The sequence below is a fragment of the Mytilus galloprovincialis genome, chromosome 14 (assembly GCF_965363235.1).
Source record: "Mytilus galloprovincialis chromosome 14, xbMytGall1.hap1.1, whole genome shotgun sequence".
NCBI classification, from domain to species: Eukaryota; Metazoa; Mollusca; class Bivalvia; order Mytilida; family Mytilidae; genus Mytilus; species Mytilus galloprovincialis.
The window spans coordinates 63,755,832-63,778,584 of NC_134851.1; the positions used below are offsets into that span (position 1 = coordinate 63,755,832).

The 22,753-nt window shown below is 32.7% G+C and overlaps 1 protein-coding gene across 1 annotated transcript; it reads left to right on the forward strand.

Annotated features, from left to right (window-relative positions):
* Positions 1-795: 795 nt before the first annotated feature.
* LOC143058144 (tubulin delta chain-like) lies at positions 796-22,716 on the forward strand. Its single transcript, XM_076231605.1, has 10 exons — positions 796-815; positions 5,474-5,644; positions 6,362-6,414; positions 7,055-7,133; positions 8,102-8,160; positions 15,020-15,161; positions 17,266-17,418; positions 20,739-20,834; positions 21,240-21,312; positions 22,552-22,716. The coding sequence occupies exons 1-10, from the start codon at positions 796-798 to the stop codon at positions 22,714-22,716; spliced, it is 1,011 nt and encodes a 336-aa protein (XP_076087720.1).
* Positions 22,717-22,753: the final 37 nt, after the last annotated feature.

The window sequence follows — 22,753 nt, forward strand, 5'->3', positions numbered from 1 at the left end:
ATTTTCCCAATACGTTATGTGGTTAAGTTTTGATAAAAAAAATTATTTAACAAACTCTGACTCGTTAAAAAAACACAATACCCTCCCGCCTTTTGAAGTTTAATGGTTTATTCCGAACTTACTCCCTAACGGCCTAACTTATGACAAAACCAGAATAAGTTTTGCAATAAACATCTTCTCACAAAATTACAAATAAACGTTGTTATTCCATATTGATAAAACTTTGGTAGGTTTTTCTATATGAATGGGATTTTGAATAAATAAGCATATTCACCTGCGGAAAAAAGATATTCACCGCGCATAACGTCGCGTGCTTTTACCTGCACTATTTTAGTAAAAAAACGATTGATGTACAATTGGTTTTGGTTAATAATTGCCATTACATACATTTCTCTCGGAATATGGAATAAAACAATTACTGTCTTTTGTTTCGGTAAATATGTGGTTTAATTGACTTTTGAAAAACTGATATTCACTTCGGCCGTTGGCCTCAGTGAATATCAGTTTTTCAAAAGTCAATAAAACTACACATTTACCTCATCAAAAGACAGTAATTGTATATTATTCAACGTATTACATCAAGATCTTTGTATGTAAGAGTGGCTAGGTAGTGGGTTGCCACGTAGCTTTAGTCAGTAGAACTGGGTTATGTCCCTTGATAATTATGCTTGCGAAATGACACTGAATAGTGTGTTAGTTTTGTCCATCCTGTGGGATTCTACTTTATGGAATAGCATTGATTCTTACTTATAAATGATGTCATATCTGAAAAACAATGTTATTGTCAATTGGAAGATGTATGATTTGTTAAACAGGTAACTAGTTCAGGTGTTTTGTGTGTCAATTATAACAACATTAAAGATTATGAATACTTAAATTTTAAAGAGACAGCAACCAACGACGCAAGAAACCAGAAAGGAGGGGCGGACATTTTACATCTCAAACCTACTAGAAGTAGGTTACTAATTGTAATGTAGAGTACAGAGAGCTATGAATTTTCCGATATAGATCATTCAAACGCCCTCCAAATATATCTCTTTAGTGGCATACATTAAACATGATATGTATAAAACAAAATATATAAAAGAATACCAATCTTTTGAGAAGACATTTCTGGAAGGAAGATCTAATAAAAAAGGTAACACAATTGTTAACCTTCTAGCTCATTAGCTGAAAAGCATCATGTGAGTCATTGGCATTACTTTAAATCATTAAATATCTTCTGCGAAACAATTTCTACATTTATACGAAATCTTTTTCGAATGATACTTGAAGGATCCTTAGGTTATTTACAGTTTCGTGCAAATAACGGGAATATTTTTTGTTTACTTTAAAATTAAAAACGCCATCATATTTAAATGGTTCACAGCATACATTACGCGAAAAGAAAATAAAAACAGATAAAACCCACAATTATCAGCAACAGGAAGACAACTTGGAGTATCAATACAATATAGAAACACACACGCAACCGTAAAGCCTTCAACAGTGAGAAAAAAATACAATATTGCGTATAAAGATATAGGAATATGTTTTATGAGTGCCATTGCGACAACGTACTATCCATCCAAGTCACAATTTATAAAATTAAACCAGTATAGATCAGGGTACGGTCTTCAACGCGGAGCCTCGGCTCACACCAAACAGCAACCTATATTATGTTATTAAAGACCCCGACATGAAAAATCTGAAAGAATTCAATTGAGGAAACTTAATGCCTAATTTTATATCACAAAAACACATTCAAGTTTTGCCAAAAACTACGTCTCATAACATTACAATAAAACGTAGTTAGGAAGCTACCATTTGATTTAAGGGGGGGGGGGGGGTATAGGATGAAACTGGGAAAAAAGCAGGTAATGAATTTTGATTCAAGAAAGGCAGGATATGAAACTTTGCGGAAAAGGGCAGATTGACAATTTATGTAAAAAAACAAAAGTCCGGATAATCTAATAAAAAAGGCAAGACCGAATAGAATGAAAAATAAAAAAGGCAGGACAGAAATTGAAAAAAAAATTGAACAAAATTTTTCATCCTAGATTCCTCCTCCTTATTTTTATCGTCCTTAAAATCAAATGGTAGCTCCCTCAGTCAAAGTTTAACATCAAGATTTGATTAGGAGTTGACTGTCATGCATCTCAAATCTCAATAAGACTGTGTTATGTCTCTTGATAATTATGCTTACGAAAAGACATTGAATACTGTGTTAGTTTTATGCGTTCTGTATGATTTTAATTTGTTGAATATCATTGATTCTTAATTTTAAATGATGTGGAATCAGAAAATCAATAGTATTGTCAGAAAGAAGAACATGTATGATTTGTTAAACATGTAACTAGGACAACTGTTTTTTTGTGGCAATGATAATAACATTAAAGATTGTGAACTTACACATTTGATGGAGACAGCAACGAATAACCCAAGAACCGACAGAGCTTGTTATGTACAGTTTACATTTTAAACCTACTAGAAGTGGGTTACTTTTTATCATTAACATCAATCACAGCTTAAATGTTTGAGATAGAATATGTAAACGCCTTCTAAATATATCTCTTCAGTTGCATACTATATACATGATACATTTATTAATATTTTTTTAATTTTACCATGCTTTGGAGAAGACATTTTCGAAGGGTGAACTAATAAAAAAAAAATAACACAGAAGTTAGCTCCTAGCTCATTGAGCACAAAGGCATCATGTCAGGCATTGTCATTACTTGAAACCATTAAATGTCTTCTGAGAACAATTTCGGCATGAAAACGAATCTTTTTTACTAATGATACTGAAACAGAAATGAAAGATCCTTCACTATTTTTGTGGAAAACCCAAAGTAAGAAATCACTACCACAACAGAACATAAATACACCCATGTAAATAGTATATACATACGTATTCTCAGAAACCATATCAGAATCACACATAATGCTCCTCTCCTAATTTTCAAAAATCAAATATGTGGTACACACTTTATCATTATTCTTTGGTAATCAATGAAATTAGTGTTTCCATGACAGTCTTGGACATTAAAACTAAATATTAAATACATAACACTGCTAATGCTTAGTGATTGGTTCTGGCTGTCATGGTGCAACACATTATGAGTTATGTCCCTTGATCATTATTTTTATCAAATGACACTGAATAATGTGTTAGTTTTGTACATAATGTATAATTTCAATTTATGGTATAGCATTGATTCTTTCTTATAAATGCTGTTATATTTGAAAAGCAATGGTATTGTCAACAAGAAGATGTATATATAATTTGTATTACTACTACAACTGTTGTGTGTGTCATTTATAACAACATTAAAGATTATGAATTTAAATGTTTCTGAGAGACAGCAACCAGCGACACTAAAAACCAGTAAGGAGGGCTGGGACAGTTTACATCTCAAACCTACTAGAAGTAGGTTACTTATCTATACTATTAAACGAGAAGACCTCATTTCGTGTGTCGCTTCTCTTCCTTCCACAATAAATTAATCATCATGCCTCTGTGTTCTATAGGTAACATGCATAGTCGCATTTGTCATCCATTCTTATGATTATTCAGATTGAGTTATTTTGAGAGAAAAACGACAAAATAGGTGTCCAGATATTGTTTCCATCATCAAACTGACTTTTAGTCATAGATGAGACTTCCGGTTTTAAACATGCACAAGAACAACCAATCGTATGATAGATTACAAAAATGAAAAATAAATAAGCCAACCAGAGCGTTCTCCATATCATGGATTTTAGATCGCAAGAACCACAACTATTATACCTCCTGAGAGACAATTATTTTTCGCGTTTATCCACATGTAACCTACGATTATACTACTATAATGTATAGAGACTCTCTGTATTTTTTCTACTGTTTTCTTTGAACATTTTACAACACAAACCTACTAGAAGTAGGTTATTTTAAGTTTTTTTTCAGTTGAAGATAGATATGCAGTATACAAGATATCTTTCTGTAATTGAAAGAAAAACAAAAAATGTAATCTGAACTAGAACATAAGCAAACTTAAAATTGTCAAAACATACAAACAACATCATAGCTTATGGCAACACATCGATATCGTGAGATTCATAAAAAGAAACTTTAAAACATCATGTCAGAACATCAAAATACAGGTATATCTTGCGCAAGTCCGACTAAATCTGGAATATTCATATAAAAAAGAAGATGTGGTATGATTGCCAATGAGACAACTGTCCACAAGAGACAAAAATGACACAGACATTAACAACTATAGGTCACCGTACTGCCTTCAACAATGAGCAAAGCCCATACCGCATAGCATGTACAGTATGAAACCTTCACACAGTAAAATAAACCTTCAAAATCGAGATGGTTCAAAGACAAGCTGCCAGATATGTCTGTAACAGATACCGTAACATTAGTAGTCCGACAGACATGATAAACTGATGAAACTGGCCTACACTACAGGAAAGACTGCGCGCAAGATTAACACAAAATAGTTCATGAAATCGTAGCAATCCCATATGTTTTCTCATACCATCAGACAGTGGAACCAGCTAAAATCATAATTTATTTTTATATACACATTTCAACCGAAAAACATACATATATATATTTTCCCATATACCATAACCAAGTGGAATTTAATGCCAATCCAAAAAGTCATTGTTACTCCAGTCATCACTAGCAGAGAACAGCTCGCACCATCGTTCAAGTTGAACCAACTGTACAGAAATCTTACATCTTTTTCTTATGTTATATATGCTGTTAAACCACTGTATGTTACGCGCATGTTTTTCGCTTGCACATGCCTGTACATCCAAAAATGTCACGGCATGCCTTAAGCCAGGAGCCTAATACATGGTTGTTGTTGGATGATGTTTGTCATATTTTCGTTCGTGAATTGTCAAATGACAACACTTAGCTGTTTTGGGATACTTTGCTAATGGTATAGAGCGGCCATATTGCCTTATCATGTCGACAGCCATATCATTACAATAGGATTATACATGCCGTATAAATATTATAAATGCATAATCAATAATTTTATTTGCAGTTTCTTCTATTGTTATCTTGTTAATTTTTGATTGGCAAATTTAAAATGCCTAAATGATGTTGCAATCTAAAATAGATCATTTAATAATTTATGATAATTTATATAGTTCAAATCCTCTTTTAATACTTTGTTTGTGTTGTCCTTTTATACTATCCAAGTTGTTTTATTGACAATCCAAGTTGTCTCTTTAGACTGTCCGATTGAATTGGTCCGACTTGTCTCTGGGCCAAGTTGTCCAGCATTCTTTTTGTCACAAACTAAAACAGAAGCTTTGTTATAAACATGATAAACAAACATTTGAGCGCTGCTAGTGAATAAGTACTTCTTTTAAAAAAATTTCATGAATCTCATTACTTCTCCCTATCAATTTCAAAAAGAAAAGTCACCTCTCCCTATAATTCTGAAGTGCACAAATGTGAGCTCTGATGCTTACATTGATATCAAAGGAATAAGGCTGTGATAAAATATATTTTCTGTCTTTTTGTTTTACAATCACCTAAGTCTCTGTTTCTTCTTTTCAGACACACTTGCATACACCCTGATGGGAAGCAAAGATCTGTACATGTAGATAGTGAGCCAAAAGTGGTACAAAAGGCTTGTAAAGGTCTAAAAATAAGGTAAAGCATAACTAGAAATTCAGAAATGTGTTCTTGCAATTTATTATTGTCATAAGTGAACAAAAGCCACATCCACAGACAAATGCAAGATTTATTATTATTGCAATTTTAGAAATATGCTGTAATTAAAATGCAAGTTGTTATTTTTGTGACAATTTCATCTCATTGTTCACATCAATAAAAACATGGCAAAACATCAAGATGCTATAGAAACTAGATCTGATATGATTACAAATGAGACAACTCTCCACCAGAGACCAAATGAAAAAAAGCAGCAACTATCCACCAGAGACCAAATGAAAAAAAGCAGCAACTATCCATTGTTATAGGTCTCAATACAACATTCATGAGCAAAACCCATAACTGCAAAGCAAGCTATAAAAAGTCTTAACATGACAGATGTAAATTCAAACAGTTCAAACAAGAATACTAATAGCCAGCTGATAGAAAAATAAAAATAAAACGATATACAGCAACAAACAAAAACTACTAATTTATAAACCAGTGGTAAAATGTACCATCTTGCTATAATTTAGGCCGCCATGCTTTATAATTTGAAATTCACTAGACAACATTGTACTCTATATAAGCCACATCCATTAAAATTCATGAACACTATCCTTTCAGTCCAACCTGATCCTTTGAAATGAAAATTTTGTTACTAATGGTCTTGGGTTCCTGACTTATTCAAGGCTCAGAAATATTTATTTTTTTCAGAGATGGAAATATTGTATCTGGGAAGAGAGGAAGAGGAACAAACTGGGCATTAGGTAGATACATATATTTATATCGCCATTGACAATGCAAAAGTTGTCTCCCTCTATTCAATCACTCTGAAAATAACTGTACATATATATGTAAATTCAAAAATCTTTGCTTGCATTTATTTGTTAGATAGCTGAATAACAGCTGACTTAAGACTGCTGTTCAATTGAATTCCATCACATTTGAAGAAATTCCTTTGCTAGAAAGCAAGACAAAAAAGCCTACATGTACATCAGCTATTTAATTTTTGGTGTGAATTTGCTCTGGCTTATATCACTAAAGTATGGACATTGCAATATTTCCCTTTATTGCTATTTTAAGAAATTTTCCTTTGATCTTGCTGAATGATAATTTTCTTTCTCAGCTGAGTCCAGTGATATGATGAATTATCGCTAGAAACTAAGGAGGCACACAGCCATGACAGCCTTGCAAATGAAATTGACTTTGTTATAGGTAAAATAGCGATAAACAGATTATCATTGGTCATCTCAATTTGATTACTTTTCTCACTTTCACCATACCAGCTCAAGCAAGAAAATCAATCTCGTTGAAATGATCAACGATAATCTATAAATACATGTATTATTTAGGGATGATCAGAAACACACTTTTTGACTCACTATGGTATCCTTGTATGATTTATAGGTTACCATGGACTGAAGAAAAGTGGAGAAGATCATATACTAGAGGATACTGCAAACCAAGTCAGGAAAGAAATTGAGAGGTAACAGTATATTGATTGCAGAAAATGTGATAACATTACATGAAATTTTGCTATAATTGAAATGTTGATTTAAATATTTACATATTGTTTGTCTTGAATAGAATGCAGAATAACTTTTTCAATTAACAGTAGCATTTTATGTTGCATTGATATAAGGAGATGTGGGGTAGGGTCATTTTGAATTATAGCATCTACACTGTACACCTAAATCTTTTGTAAATATATAAGTAATATTCCTTTATATCTACTGTAAAGCAAGGTCTTAATAACTGACTTAATTCTGAATTCCAAACACAAAGACAAAACTACATTTGGATATAAAAAAAGCAATAATTAAGGCTAACCTGTTGCATAAATGATGATAAAGTTATTTTCTTTGCCATATGCCACTAAGTCTTGCATAGGTCAAAGGGAAGTAATCAAAGTAATAATGTTAATATTAAAAAAAGATACCCAAGAGATATTCAAATCGAAGACGAACTGTCGAGGCCATGGATTAAACTGTCAACAAAACAGATCATAGAAAACCAAAATTTGTTTTTCATTTCTTGTCAACTAATCAAATGATTCATCAAAGCAACATAAATGACATAAAAGGGGCGGTTATTTAAATGAATGGAATTATTTATTTTACTATAGATTTATTATTTATTATTTTGCATTTGGTGGATTTTGTTGGTAAAGACGAACTAAGAATAATCATGGTTGCTGACTGACAAAACCATGAAATCAAATTTCTGCTAACATTGAATTCCATGAAAAGTGGTGCTCAAGAAAATGTATTGATCTCCAGTATTTACTTGTTGAATCAGTACGTTGTATAACAATATAGCAATATATACTAACATCACTCTAAAAGCAAAAACCTTTAGATGTCAACAAAATCTGGCACAGTAAGTAATTAGGTGCATATACAGTATGTCAAAATTAGCCTGGTTCTCAAAAAGTTTTTTTTTTTTTTTTTACAGATGTGACATGTACAGTGGTTGTATAATGATGCACAGTTTGACTGGTGGTACAGGTTCAGGTCAGTATTTGTATGTATGTAGGTACTATATATATATAGCTCATGTAAATGAAATGACAAAGTTTTGTTATCTCCCCTTTTTGTTATGTCCTTTGAATGTGATTTTTTTCACATTTCGAAGTTTGATTTTTGGCTGAAACTGGTTTGTAAAATTATAATCTGCATAATGATATATCTTAAAGACTTATTTTCATAAGCATAAACTACATGGTTATATACATGAACATTGAAGTCCTTACTTTAAATAATGAAACGATTGAATTCAGCAACATATATTTCACAACTGTTTATTTATTCTCATTGTTTTGTGGATTCATTTATTTTTGTGGGTACCAGTTTCCGTGGATAATGGGAAAGTAACATGTTCATAGATATCTAATTTCATGGTTTTGCTGTGTCTGTGGTCTGCATACAAGCCTATAGAAAATTTGTCATTCATTGACCATTTTATTTCGTGGTTTACCTATATCCACGAAAATTTGTATCCAACGATTATAATAAATCCACAGTATTCCATATATATCTTGATGTGAAGTAATTGGGAAAAGGGAGACAACCCAAACCAATCACAAAGCATTATAATGTTCCTTTTGTTGTCTTTTTATAGGCCAGTAAAAATTTTGATGGGACGTATTATGGTATACAAATGTCCATCTGTTTGTCTGTCTGGCGTAAACATGTGGCACCATAACTTGAGAACGACTTATTCAAGTTTCATGAAACTTAATATAGTTGTTTCTTATGATGGTTAAGCGATTTGTACACTTTTTAGTGAAAAACAGATTAAATTTTTTTGAGTTACGGGACTATATATGTAACTAAAACAGGGGTGTGTTTATTTTTCAGATGTCGCACTGTATCTTAAAAAGGATTTATGATTATTACTTAAAACTTTACACACTTCTTAGTTATATTTATCTATAGATCTGTATACTTTTTGGTTTTGATTCAAAATTTTATTTTAGAGATATTGAGTTTTTTGTATAAAAAAAAGGGGGGGGGGTCACAGGGTTGCACTGTATCTCAAAACCTATTTATGGTTATTGCTTAAAACTTTACACACATCTTAGTTATAAGTCTAAAGATCTGTATAATTTTTGGTGATGATTCAAAATTTTATTTTTGAGTTATTGAGTATTTTGTAAAAAAAGTGTTTTTTTTACATGTCGCACCATAAGTCAGAAACCATTTAGGCCAACATTAAAAATATCTTTGTTTCCCCTCCCCGACTGAGGTTATCAGGGTATGGGTAGGTAGGTAGGCAAATTATTTTATTTTATTTCTTGATATAATTTTTTCTATATTGAATTTTTACAAAATTCAACAGGTAAGATAAGTCAAGAAAAGTGGGGTTTTCCCTGATTTCAGTGTACATCCCAGTTTTCTGGTGTTAAAAACTGTATACAGGGACTCCTTTTTTTTCCTGTTTATTTTATGGTATGAAATCTACAAAAGCACACATTCTTCGTGTGATAACAATGTTTAATGAAATCAAGTGTTTAATTAGTTAAAAATCAAGCTTATTTCAAGTCTAATTTGATGCATAACTCACAACAAAACAATTCCTGTGTTCACCAATTCATACCTTGATCATCAATCATGAGATGACAAAAAGATATGTTAATGATTTGGGAATTAAAATTCAATGAATAAAAATTTTCAATAGAAGTGAACATAATTCAGTTATGTTCAGTTACACCTGGATCATGCAGCTTGGTCAATTAATTCCTAAAAAAAAGATTTGTATGTTTTTTTTAGTTCTATAAAAAACAAGGCTTCACTTATTCATGTTTTGTTGTTCCTAGAATACTTTGAGTATTTACAAATTCACATTTCCAAGTTTGATCTATGCTGTGATTGATTTTTGGCTGAAACTGACAAAATTATAATCTGCATAATCATGATAATGATATATCAACTTTCAAATAAAATACTTCTTTTTTTAACATAATCTACATGGTCATTTACTTGAACATTGAAGTCCATACTTAAAAAAATTAAATGATTTAGCAACCTATATTTCACAATTTTTTTTTATGGCCATATAGTTTTATCCTTGTCCCTCATTCTGTCATTCTGCAACAAATATAAAAAAGAAAATGTGGTATGATTGCCAATGAGACAACTATCCACAAAAGACCAACATGACACAGACATTAACAACTATAGGTCACCCTAGGGCCTTCAACAATGAGCAAAGCCCATACCGCATAGTCAGCTATAATAGGCCCCGATAAGACAATGTAAAACAATTCAAACGAGAAAACTAACGGCCTTATTTATATAAAAAAATAAACGAAAAACAAATATGTAACACATAAACAAACGACAACCACTGAATTACAGGCTCCTGACTTGGGACAGGCACGTTCCGCTCCACTAATTTTTGCTGAAATTACGGGCTTTGGATAAATTGTTGAAAATCACAGTTACACAGACTTTTTTTCCCGTTTGAATGGTTTTACGCTAGTAATTTTGGGGCCCTTTATAGCTTGTTGTTCGGTGTGAGCCAAGGCTCCATGTTGAAGGCCGTACATTGACCTATAATGGTTTACTTTTTTAAAATTGTTATTTGGATGGAGAGTTGTCTCATTGGCACTCACACCACATCTTCTTATATCTATTTTTACCTATACACCTTCAGATATTGGGCTAATGTTTGTTATGTGAGTTAACCATGACGAGTTACAGAACAAGTTAAAGTTTCGTTTCAAGTCGCTTATTGTTGCCTTAATTACAGGCTTTGGACTTTGATAAATAGAAGAAAATCACATTTATACAGACTTAATTTCTTAACTCCTTCAGATAATGGGCTGATTTTTGGTATGTGAGTTAACCATGATGAGTTACAGATTAAGTTCCTGTTTAAGTTCACTCTGCTATTTTTTGTTGAAATTATGGGCTTTTAGTACTGCAACCAGAGTTCATTTTTTAAAACTTTAATGGTCCGGAAGTACACACACCTTAATTATATATCGATGGAAAGAGGAAAACGTGTACAATAAGAAAAGTTGGGTCGTAAAAATCCAGAGTGGTCACAATTTTGTGAAATTGAGGTCAAAGGTCAGACTTAAAAATATCAATATTTCAACCACAAGGACAAAAAGGAGAAATATTCTGATATTTATTCTATAGAATGCTACAAAAACGATTCAATCATAAGCATATGCTATAAACGATGTTAAAACGACAAATTTGACTACTTATATGAAGAGCTGCCATTACAAAATGGCGTTGATTTGGAACCTTCTGATTTTTTTCCATTTAAGACATAACAAAAGAAGAAGTGGCCTTGACCTTTTCACATCCATAAACTTTCATATTGTGTATAGTATTTCACTATAGTATATTACAGAATTATTTTCTAAAGTTTAAAACACCACTTTATCAAATTATTTCAATATTTTTTCTATCTTTGAAAAAAACAAAATTCAAGCGCTGAAACAGTGTTTTTAATTTTGCATCTTAAAGGTTGTGTATTTTGTGAAAATTAGTATCTAGTTATAGATAAATACATATTGTGTTTTTGCAAAGTCTGGACAGAGCAGTTATAACACAAAATATACTATAGTCACCCGAGGCGAATGCCAGGTCCCTTATTTATAAGAACAAGTTAGGCGCAGGACAGAGTTTGTTCAAGGCAAACACAGTTTTTGAGTACAAATGCTATCTGGGGCGTAAATACCGTCATGATTCGGTCAAAGTCGTCAGGTATAGTCTTGCCTTTACATAGGAAACACAAAAGAAATGTGAGTACAAAGTTTCGATCAATGTTCATGACCCATATTCCCATATGCATATGCATGATGTATCTGCACTGCCAATCCCAAATGTAATGGGGCAAATGTTGCTACAGAAACGATTGATTTTGTAATAGCCATACGTTTACGAATTTTTGTTATTTTTAGGGACAATATACGGTTCAGAAGCGCCTTTGTGTTATTTTTGTTCAATCAACTAACAAATGAATTTTTGAGCCAAGGCTCCGTGTTGAAGACCGGACCGTGACCTTTAATGGTAGCATTGGCACTCATATCACATCTTCCTATATCTATTAACAAGCTATGCGGGCATCATTTCCATAGAATTACCAAAACGAGGACATAGCTCATAAGAGCACTGGTGGCAGGGTGAAGTTATTGTTCTTCTTTTAATGTATCCTTGATATTTTCAGACACCTTCAGACACACCTTGGTGTAATTCTGAAAGTCTTAACATAGACTTCAATTTTCCTGCAGCAGATATGGCATCCCCTAAATTGAGTTCAGAGCTAAACTCTAAATTTCATATCCCTTGGCCCCACTGTGTCTGAATTGTAAGGTGTCACAATATCTAGTTAGTTCTGGAGTTTGGCAGTTTGGTAAGCATCAGAGACAATCTTGGATAAAATTGATCGGTATATATAGAGGATGTGCTACATGAGAAAGGCTTTTTCTTATGGAAGAACAAATCACATCACTAACAATCGTTATTAATGAACTGATAGCAAGTTCAAATTCTAATTTTTTAGAAACTGTTTTACTTAATTGCACAGGTGTTGACTTCAATAAGTACTTGGTTATGCATGGCTAAATGATTACTCACATTAATAAGCACAACTTAAAAGACTGTCAACACGTTTAAAGGACTCGGTTTTGCGTAGTTTTCTGTTGTTTTTTTTAAGGTTTTTCTTTTACACAAAAACCCTGTTTTCATATCCAAACTACAAGGAAGAAACTGAGCGCGAGATCGTATAAAAGTGTCAGGTTGTGAGGATACATGTCGATTAGTTTGATCACATATATGGATTTCTGTTGTTTCTAATTTAAAGTTCCCCAAGGGTGACTGGGGAAACGAAATATGGTCACTTGGTCTTCCCCCGACCGGCAGTAAAACGAAGTGGGGTGTCCGTTTGGCTGTGCGGGATGTATCAAGTTCGCAGTCACGTCCGGTCAGAATGGGGACGTTAAATCCGATGCCTCGTGTAAAGGGAGTGTCACGTTCTTTGCACATTAAAAACCCTTGCATCAACTCTTTGAGGGGTCCGTAGGTGGCATGTTGCAATGGACAATTTCTGTCCCAATCCAATATACCATCATTTTCCATTGGCAGTCTAAATTTTGCCGATCATCATGTCGAATGGCCTCTATTATGACAAAACCTACCTATTGTTTTTATTGTTAACTTGTTCTCATCCTGAACATGCATGAAATATTTACCACTGGACGTTAAGCAACCAACAATCAATCAATCTAATATAAAGATGCACACCAAGTTTGCCATCTTGTGCAAGTCTCATAACATCACTGATGATTCGCCCACGGAAAGCAGAATTTCAAGAGAAGTTGGTTTTAGCATCACCTTGTCACACACCAAATCTCTACGAAACTTCAATAGTACTTTCCCCCCGACCACTTGCATGCATATTAATTGCTTTGAGGTTAAACATTGACATACAATGTATTTTCACACAATGTCAACTATAGTCATTATCCGGAAAAACCTCTTATCCGAAGGATTTGGTTAACTTTTATATAAAGTCAAAATTTTATTAACAAAAATATAACTTTTTTACAGAAAATACACGAAAATACACGAAAGAACTACTATATATATTCAAACTTCTCCTACAAAATCTACAAAATCTACATAATCACATCGAAACTATCAAATTGATTGTGAAGGAAAAAATAAATGGTGGAGCTGATTGACGGATAGGAAATTTCCGTAATTAAAAAAGGTACAAATGATGTTTTTATTTTTGAGTTTTTGACAAAATTGTTTGGAATTTGCCCAACACAATTTGCATGCAGTATTGCAATAATATGTTTTGTCCTCTCAAATGTCAAATACTGTTTTTGAATCATATGTTTTCTTGTTTTCAAAGAAAAACGTGTTAAATTTCTATCTAAAAAATCAGCCAACTTTAAGTTTGAAAGTTTTACTAGGAGATGGTATTATATTTATGTCTTCATCATTCCAATGATCCTTGATGATATGTGCATAGAAAATAGCTACGAAAATAGCGGGAAATTTAACCAAAATATATATTTTTGGATTTTAAGGTAACTACCCAAAACCGTAAATTGAGGGGTACCCCCATTAAAGGGATTAAATACAAAAATGTTACCATAGAAACTTTTTACGACCCAACGGAAATTAAAATATAGATATTATTCTATCATTTGAAACAATTTGCAGCCGTGTGTTATTCCGGACCATTAAACTCGTTAACTAAGCGTCTTTTTCGATGTCAGTTGCAGTACTATTTGGACTTTGATAAATTGTTGAAAATCAGTTTATTTATCAATACGCATTCAGATTTTGAGCATATTTGTGTCCACATGTATTGTTGAAATAGCAGATATGGGGTTGGGGCCATTCGTGTCGTTCTGACACATTTAGTTTCATTATCATTTAACCATATATATCATGATGTAAAATAATAGTACAAAGGGAGACAACCCAAACCAATCACAAGGCCTCATGATATTCCTTTTTGTTGTGTCTTTGTGATTTGAGGAAAAATCAAACTCAACTTTATAGAGATCTATATATTCAAAGAAAAGAGATTATCCAATTATTATTGTACTGTTGGGGTCATTTTCAAACAGAACCGTAAATAGATTTCTATATTTTTAGGATTAGGATCTAGTTTGTGTGAGGCCATGAAGGAGAAATATCCCATGAACCATTTGATTTCCTGTACTATGCAGCATCATTCCTAAACAGAACCTAACATATATTTGTATATTTTTTAGGATTAGGATCTCATCTTTGTGAGGCCATGAGGGAGGAATATCCCATGAACTATCTGATTTCCTGTACTGTGCAGCATCATTCCTAAACATAATCTTACATATATTTGTATATTTTTTAGGATTAGGATCTCGTCTGTGTGAGGCCTTGAGGGAGGAATATCCCATGAGCCATCTTATTTCCTGTACTGTGGCGCCATGTTTGACGGGAGAAAGTCCGTTACAGAACTATAATGCCTTGCTAACGCTGTCCTACCTTCAAAGGTAAAATTACAAGCTATATTTCGGACATTTTATGATAACCTTAAAATCTTCTAACATTTGAAAATGATCTTCAAGGAAAATCAGGAACAAGAAAAACTAGAAAAGGAAACCTGGGAATATATTTGGTTTTGAAATTTCAAAACTTGAAGGCACAAAAACTAGAGGCTCCAAAGAGCCTGTGTCGCTCACCTTGGTCTATGTGCATATTAAACAAAGGACACAAATGGATTCATGACAAAATTGTATTTTGGTGATGGTGATGTTTGAAGTTCTTACTTTCTGAACGATTTTGCTTCTTACAATATTATCTATAATGAACTTTGCCCATTAGTAACAGAGAACTATATTTGGTAAAAATTTACATAAATTTACCAAATTAATGAAAATTGTTAAAAATTGACTATAAAGGGCAATAACTCCTTAAGGGGTCAATTGACCATTAAGGTCATGTTGACTTATTTGTAGATCTTACTTTGCTGAACATTATTACTGTTTACAGTTTATCGCTATCTATAATAGTATTCAAGATAACCAAAAACGGCAAAATTTCTTTAAAAATTACCATTTGGAGGGCAGCAACCCAACAACCAGTTGTCCAATTCATCTGAAAAATTCAGGGCAGATAGATATTGACTTGATTAACAAATTAACTTCTTGTCAGATTTGCTCTAAATGCTTTGGTTTCATAGTTATAAGCCAAAAACTGCATTTTACCCCTATGTTTTATTTTTAGCTGTGGCGGCCATCTTAGTTGGTTGACCAAGTCATGCCACACATTTTTTAAACTAGATACCCCAAAGATGATTGTGGCCAAGTTTGGATTAGTTTGGCCCAGTAGTTTCAGAGGAGAAGATTTTTGTAAAAGATTACTTTAATTTACGAAAAATGGTTAAAAATTTACTATAAAGGGCAATAACTCCTAAACGGGTCAACTGACCATTTTCGTCATGTTAACCTTTTTGTAGATCTTACTTTGCTGAACATTATTGCTGTTTACAGTTTATCTCTATCTATAATAATATTCAAGATAATAACCAAAAACAGCAAAATTTCCTCAAAATTACCAATTCAGGGACAGCAACCCAACAACGGGTTGACTGATTCAACTGAAAATTTCAGGGCAGATAGATATTGACTTGATTAACAATTTAAGTTCTGGTCAGATTTGCTCTAAATGCTTTGGTTTCATAGTTATAAGCCAAAAACTGCATTTTACCCCTATGTTCTATTTATAGCTGTGGCGGCCATCTTAGTTGGTTGACCAGGTCACGCCACACATTTTTTAAACTAGATACCCCAAAGATGATTGTGGCCAAGTTTGGATTAATTTGGCCCAGTAGTTTCAGAGGAGAAGATTTTTGTAAAAGATTACTTTAATTTACAAAAAATGGTTAAAAATTGACTATAAAGGGCAATAACTCCTACACGGGTCAACTGACCATTTTGGTCATGTTGACTTATTTGTAGATCTTACTGTGCTGAACATTATTGCTTTTTACAGTTTATCTCTATCTATAATAATATTCAAGATAATAACCAAAAACAGCAAAATTTCCTCAAAATTACCAATTCAGGGGCAGCAACCCAACAACCGATTGACCGATTCATCTGAAAATTTCAGGGCAGATAGATCTTGACCTGATAAACATTTTTACCCCATGTCAGATTTGCTCTAAATGCTTTGGTTTTTGAGTTATAAGCCAAAAACTGCATTTTACCCCTATGTTCTATTTTTAGCCGTGGCGGCCATTTTGGTTGGTTGACCGGGTCACGCCACACATTTTTTAAACTAGATACCCCAATGATGATTGTGGCCAAGTTTGGTTTGATTTGGCCCTGTAGTTTCAGAGGAGAAGATTTTTGTAAAAGTTAACGACGACGGACGACGACGGACACGACGCCGGACGCCGGACGCAAAGTGATGGGAATAGCTCACCTGGCCCGACAGTTTCTTTTGCTACATTTTGATTTGTACTTTTTCAAGCTATTCCTAAATATTTTATCAAATTTATAGCCAAACTATGGATATATGTAATTTAAATGATCTTTTTCAAATACAGTTTTAATTTTGCAAATATATTTTATAAAGACGATTCTATTTCAGGAATACTGACTGTGTTGTTCTGACTTATAACGATGATGTTCTCGGAAAACTGCAGAGAAAGATGGAGAGTGTTTCTTTTGATGCCATGAACACCTCTATAGCGTCTGCTCTCGGGGGAGTATTCCTGCCCACAGATACCATGACACCAAAAAGGTTAGATCCTCTCCCCTTATATGAAGTGACCATGTTTCTTATGATGACATGAACACCTCTTTAGCCTCTACTCAAGGTGGAGTATTCCTGCCCACAGATACAATGACACCAAAAAGGTTAGATTCTCTCCCCTTATATAAAGTGACCATGTTTCTTTTGATGCCATGAACACCTCTATAGCCTCTACTCAAGGTGGAGTATTCCTGCACACAGATACCATGACACCAAAAAGGTTAATTTATCTCCCCTTACTACTATTGATTCAGATTTTTTGAATATCACTTTTTACATAATACATATGTATATTATGAAAAAAACACAATAATTTCATTAAGTATACAAATACCTAATGTTAATTTGTTGGAGTACCAAAAATATTAGATTTGTTTAAATTAGAAAAGAATTTGTAAAATACTGACATAAAAAATAGCTTGAATTGTCTCCCCTTACTCATTAAAGATTAAGAAATAAACATTTTTCACCATAGAAATTTATTTCATTTCACTTTACATAATACATTATAAAAAAATCACACTATACACAAATTCTTAAAAAAGTCTCCTCATGTATAAAAGGGAGCATACACATAGTTTCTTCCCTAAATCTACACAACATATATAGGTATATGCTTACACATTTAGGTTTGATGCGTCCCTCCCTTATATAAAAATGTGTAAGAAATAATAACCCATTCAAAACAAGCTATATATTGTCAGTTCTTTCACACGCAAGGTATGGATTACTTTCCCATATCTATACTATTAAACGAGAAGACCTCATTTTGTGTGTCGCTTCTCTTCTTTCCACAAGATATTAATCATCATGCATCTATGTCCTTTAGGTGCAGTGCATAGTCGCATTTGTCATCCATTCATATGATTATTCAGAGTTATTTTGGGAGAAAAACGAGAAAAAATGCATCTGGATATTCTTCCCGTCATTGGACGAAATTTTAAGTCAGATTAGACTTCCGGTTTGCGTTTTTTGCACTATTTGAACATGCATATACTACGAATAAAGAGTATTTTCTATTTGCTATCATTTTCAAGTTTACTATCCATGGCTGTCACAGAGTTTATTAGATAGAAAGGGTCTTTATGAATGACCGTCGTGGATGGATTAGTAAACTGAGAATTGACAGTAAAAATGAGTAAACTGAGAATTGACAGTAAATTGCAAATACACTTTAATTACAGTGTAATTAATGTTCATAATTTACAGATAAGCCCTAAAATTATTCATGTGTTATTAAGATAATAGAAAAAAAATGGTAATTTGAAGAAGAAAAAAAGGAGGAGCCGGGCTAGTAAAAAAAACCAATTGTCCTGTCGCAAAGTATCTTTGATTTTTGATACCTTTTTCTGAAATTCTCCAGTCATTTAATCTATTACAAAAATTCATTTATAACAAAAGAAGATGTGATATGATTGCCATTGAGACAACTCTCCACAAGAGACCAAAATAACACAGAAATTTATAACTATAGGTCACCATACGGCCTTCAACAACGAGCAAAGCCTAGACTGCATAGTCAGCTATAAAAGGTCTCGAAATGATAATGTATAACTATTCAAACAAGAACACTTGCGGCATTATTTATCATGTTCAAAACATAAACGAAATACAAATATGTAACACATAAACAAACGACGACCACTGAATTACAGGCTCCTGACTTGAATGTTAATAACATACTGAATGAATGTTCATAATAAAATTGAAAGAAAACAAATATTGGGAATTTTGGAAAGAAGGAGGAGGGATCCTGTCCCCAAGTACCTATGACTTTTGATACTTTTCCTGAAATTCTCCAGTCACTAAATCTTTTACAAAATTCTTCCTACAACACTTTACATACTTTCAACCACGCTCTGAATGCCCGCGATTTCGCGGGTGTGTTCTAGTATATGTTAAAGGTTGTAAATGGTCTCAAAACAGTAAAATATGGTCACTTGCTTACAACAGTCAGGGGCATTACTTAAACATGTAATTTTTTTAGTTACTTATATACGTAATTTTTGTTTTAAAAAATCAAAAAATTACTTAATAGAGTTATTTTAAATTTCAATAGAAGCATGGACTAAATGTAGTTTTCATGAATTTTTACATCATTTTATATCATAAAATGAAGAATTCATTAGATTTTAGAGGAATATAGAGATAAAGGGTTACTTTAAAAATAATGACAAAAATATTACTTGGATAAGTTATTTTATACATCTTTGAAAGACTTAGTAATAAACCTTATTTTAGGAACACATGTAATTGTTTTGGGTTACAAATTATAAATAACTTCAAGTCTTAATTAATTCACAAGTTTCTATTCTATCTATTTCTGTCTACCTTCAAGATTTTTGAGGAAAACGATATTTTAATAGTCCCAAGAAACCAATCTTTGACCCAAATGCGTCGATATGAAAGATAAGTGCGTTAGAAAGGCAATTAGTGTTTCAGAAAGATAGCTTGTTTTCAACATTACTTGTTTAGGTAATTTTAAATGTTACTTGTTTAAGTAATGCCTCTGACTGTACAATAAATAAAAAATGACTTGGTTATCTCCCCTTGCACTAAAAATGAAAAAAAATGTTGTCCCTTTTGAAAGATTTGATTCCTTTCACAAAAAGTTTTGATTGACCCCTAGTAATTGACCAAAAATAGTGTTTTAAAGTGTTATTTTATCTCAAATCTACAATAAAATTGTAACATCTTTCTTGAAAATTGTTGATTAATATGGGACAAGAGTTTTAATTCATAAATGAAAGGTCACTTCTTACACCATGGTCTCCTATAACATAAAAGGAGGTAAACACAGCCCCCCCCTTTACCATACAAATTTTCCGTTTTGTCTCACCATGTTAAAAGAATTTGTTCATTATAACTTTTGTCAACAATGTGTAAAAGTAATCACTTTTACATCAATTTGAATTGAAAGAAGATTATTTTATGACCTTTGTTTCTGTTATTAATTACTTACATCCTGGAACAGTAGATACACCAGACAGTAGATACAGTTTACAAGCTTAAGAGGAGTTAATCAATGCATTGTATCGCTGACTTTGTGGTATGACCGTATGGGGTAATGTGGAGAGTAAACAAAATATTGTATCTAAATAAGATTTAGTTATAATATACTTTAAGCTGACTAAGCAGTATGTGCTTTTCTCGTTGTTGAAGGTCGTATGGCGACCTGTAGTTGTTAATTTCTGTGTCATGTTTGTCTCTTATGGAGAGTTGTCTCATTGGCAATCATACCACATCTTCTTTTTTATGTTGTTACATTTTTGTATTCTAATTGCAAGTTCATAATTTTTGTTTTGTAGTGGGCCAAGTATAGGTATGGAACCTTGGGAGATGATAAGATCAGTGTGTCCACTTCCTGCAAATAAATTTGTACAGGTCCATCATATAGCTAAGAGGTAAGTTAAAATAATTAAGTCAAATATGTACTTTAAATTCAGACATTAATGAACACATTTATTGGTGTGACACAAATGCAAGATTATTTGTGCTATTCAGGATAATCATCTGCATGCAAATATATGTATCTAATATCAAAATATGAGTTCTTGTAGTTGCTAATTATATCACCAAGTCATGCTATTTGCAAAAAATAATAAAACCCCTGCAATAATTTCTAAATTTACAGTAAACAAAGTTACAAACGCAAACTCTTGGTCTGATATCAAATGAAAAAATACATGATTTGGAAAGGAAAATTATGATTTACTGCTACTCTATTAGTGTACACAGAAGATATCAAGAAGTAATTATAGGCAGCGTATATACTAATCAAAGTTATGTTATATTTTTATGTATTACAGTAAGCTGTCTTGGGCAGGATTACAGAAACAGATGAGTCAAGGCATTAGACGACATGATGGGAAAGGAAATGTAGTATCCTTAGTATCAGGATTAGGATGTGGTTTACAAATAAGAGAATAATGGGACAACAAAATATGTGCAAACAATATAGAATATACAAATTTGAACCAGAAAAAAATATCAAATGATGAAAAACAGGCTACTAAAAATAGACAATATAAAAAGATAGGCCAAAAAACTATAAAATAGTGAATAACTGGACTAAAACATAGAATAGAGAAACATAGACCAACAAATATAAAATAATAAAAAAATATAAGATAGAAAAGAAAACAATTGGCTCCAACTTAAAGAATGGTTAAAATGGTGTTGCTAAGCTATAAAGAATATTGATGGGTTGATTTTTATGGCCCCGCAACGAAGTTGTCGGTGCCATATAGTTTAACCCTTGTCTGTCATTTCGAAATTCTGTTATTCCGTCATTCTGTCATTCCCCAACAAACCATTATACAGAGCTTTTTCTAATGATGAGTTACAGATCAAATTTAAGGTTCGTTCCGCTCCACTAATTTTTGTCTAAGTTACGGGCGTTGGACTTAGAGAAATTGTTGAAAATCACAGTTAGACTGACCTTTTTTTCTAAACGCTTTCAGATATTGGGCTCCACTAATTTTTGCTGAATTTACGTACGGGCTTTGGACTATGAGAAATTGTTGAAAATCACAGTTATACAGACTTTTTTCTAAACGCCTTCAGATATTGGGCTGATTTTTGGAATGTGAGTTAACCATGATGAGTTACAGATCAAGTTTAAGTTTCGTTCCGCTCCACTAATTTTTGTCTAAATTACGGGCTTTGGATTTAGAGAAATTGTTGAAAATCACAGTTATACAGACTATTTTTCTAAACGCCTTCAGATATTGGACTGATTTTTGATATGTGAGTTAACCATGACGAGTTATAGGTCAAGCTTAAGTTTCGTTCTGCTCCGCTAATTTTCGCTGAAATTACGGGCTTTGGACTTTGATAAATTATTGAAAATCACAGTTATACAGATTTTTTCTCTATTCCCCTCCAGATTGTGAGCTGATTTTTAATATGTGAGACTACCAATTTTTCAATTTTTTGGGACGGGCCATTCGTGTCACTTTGACACATCTAGTTTTATTTTGAATTCTAATTATAACAGTTATCTGTTCCTTAGCTTTCATTACTTAAAATTGGCTTAACCTGGTTATTTTTTTATTTGGTACATATGTTTGTTGATACAAGAGGAGAGAGCATGCAAACATTTTCCTTATAAAGTATCAGTTTGGTAGTATTGGTAATGTAGTGATAGCACGAGGTGACAGTACAGAGACATTTTACCCTCAGATGACACAGGGGCTGGAGAAAAAGTTCCGTAAATCTTTTAACACGGTCGGCTGGAATCCGTTCCCTATAGCTATTTGGACTGGTATGTGTAAAAAAATATAGAAATAAAAAGATGTGGTATGAGTGCAAATAATACAAC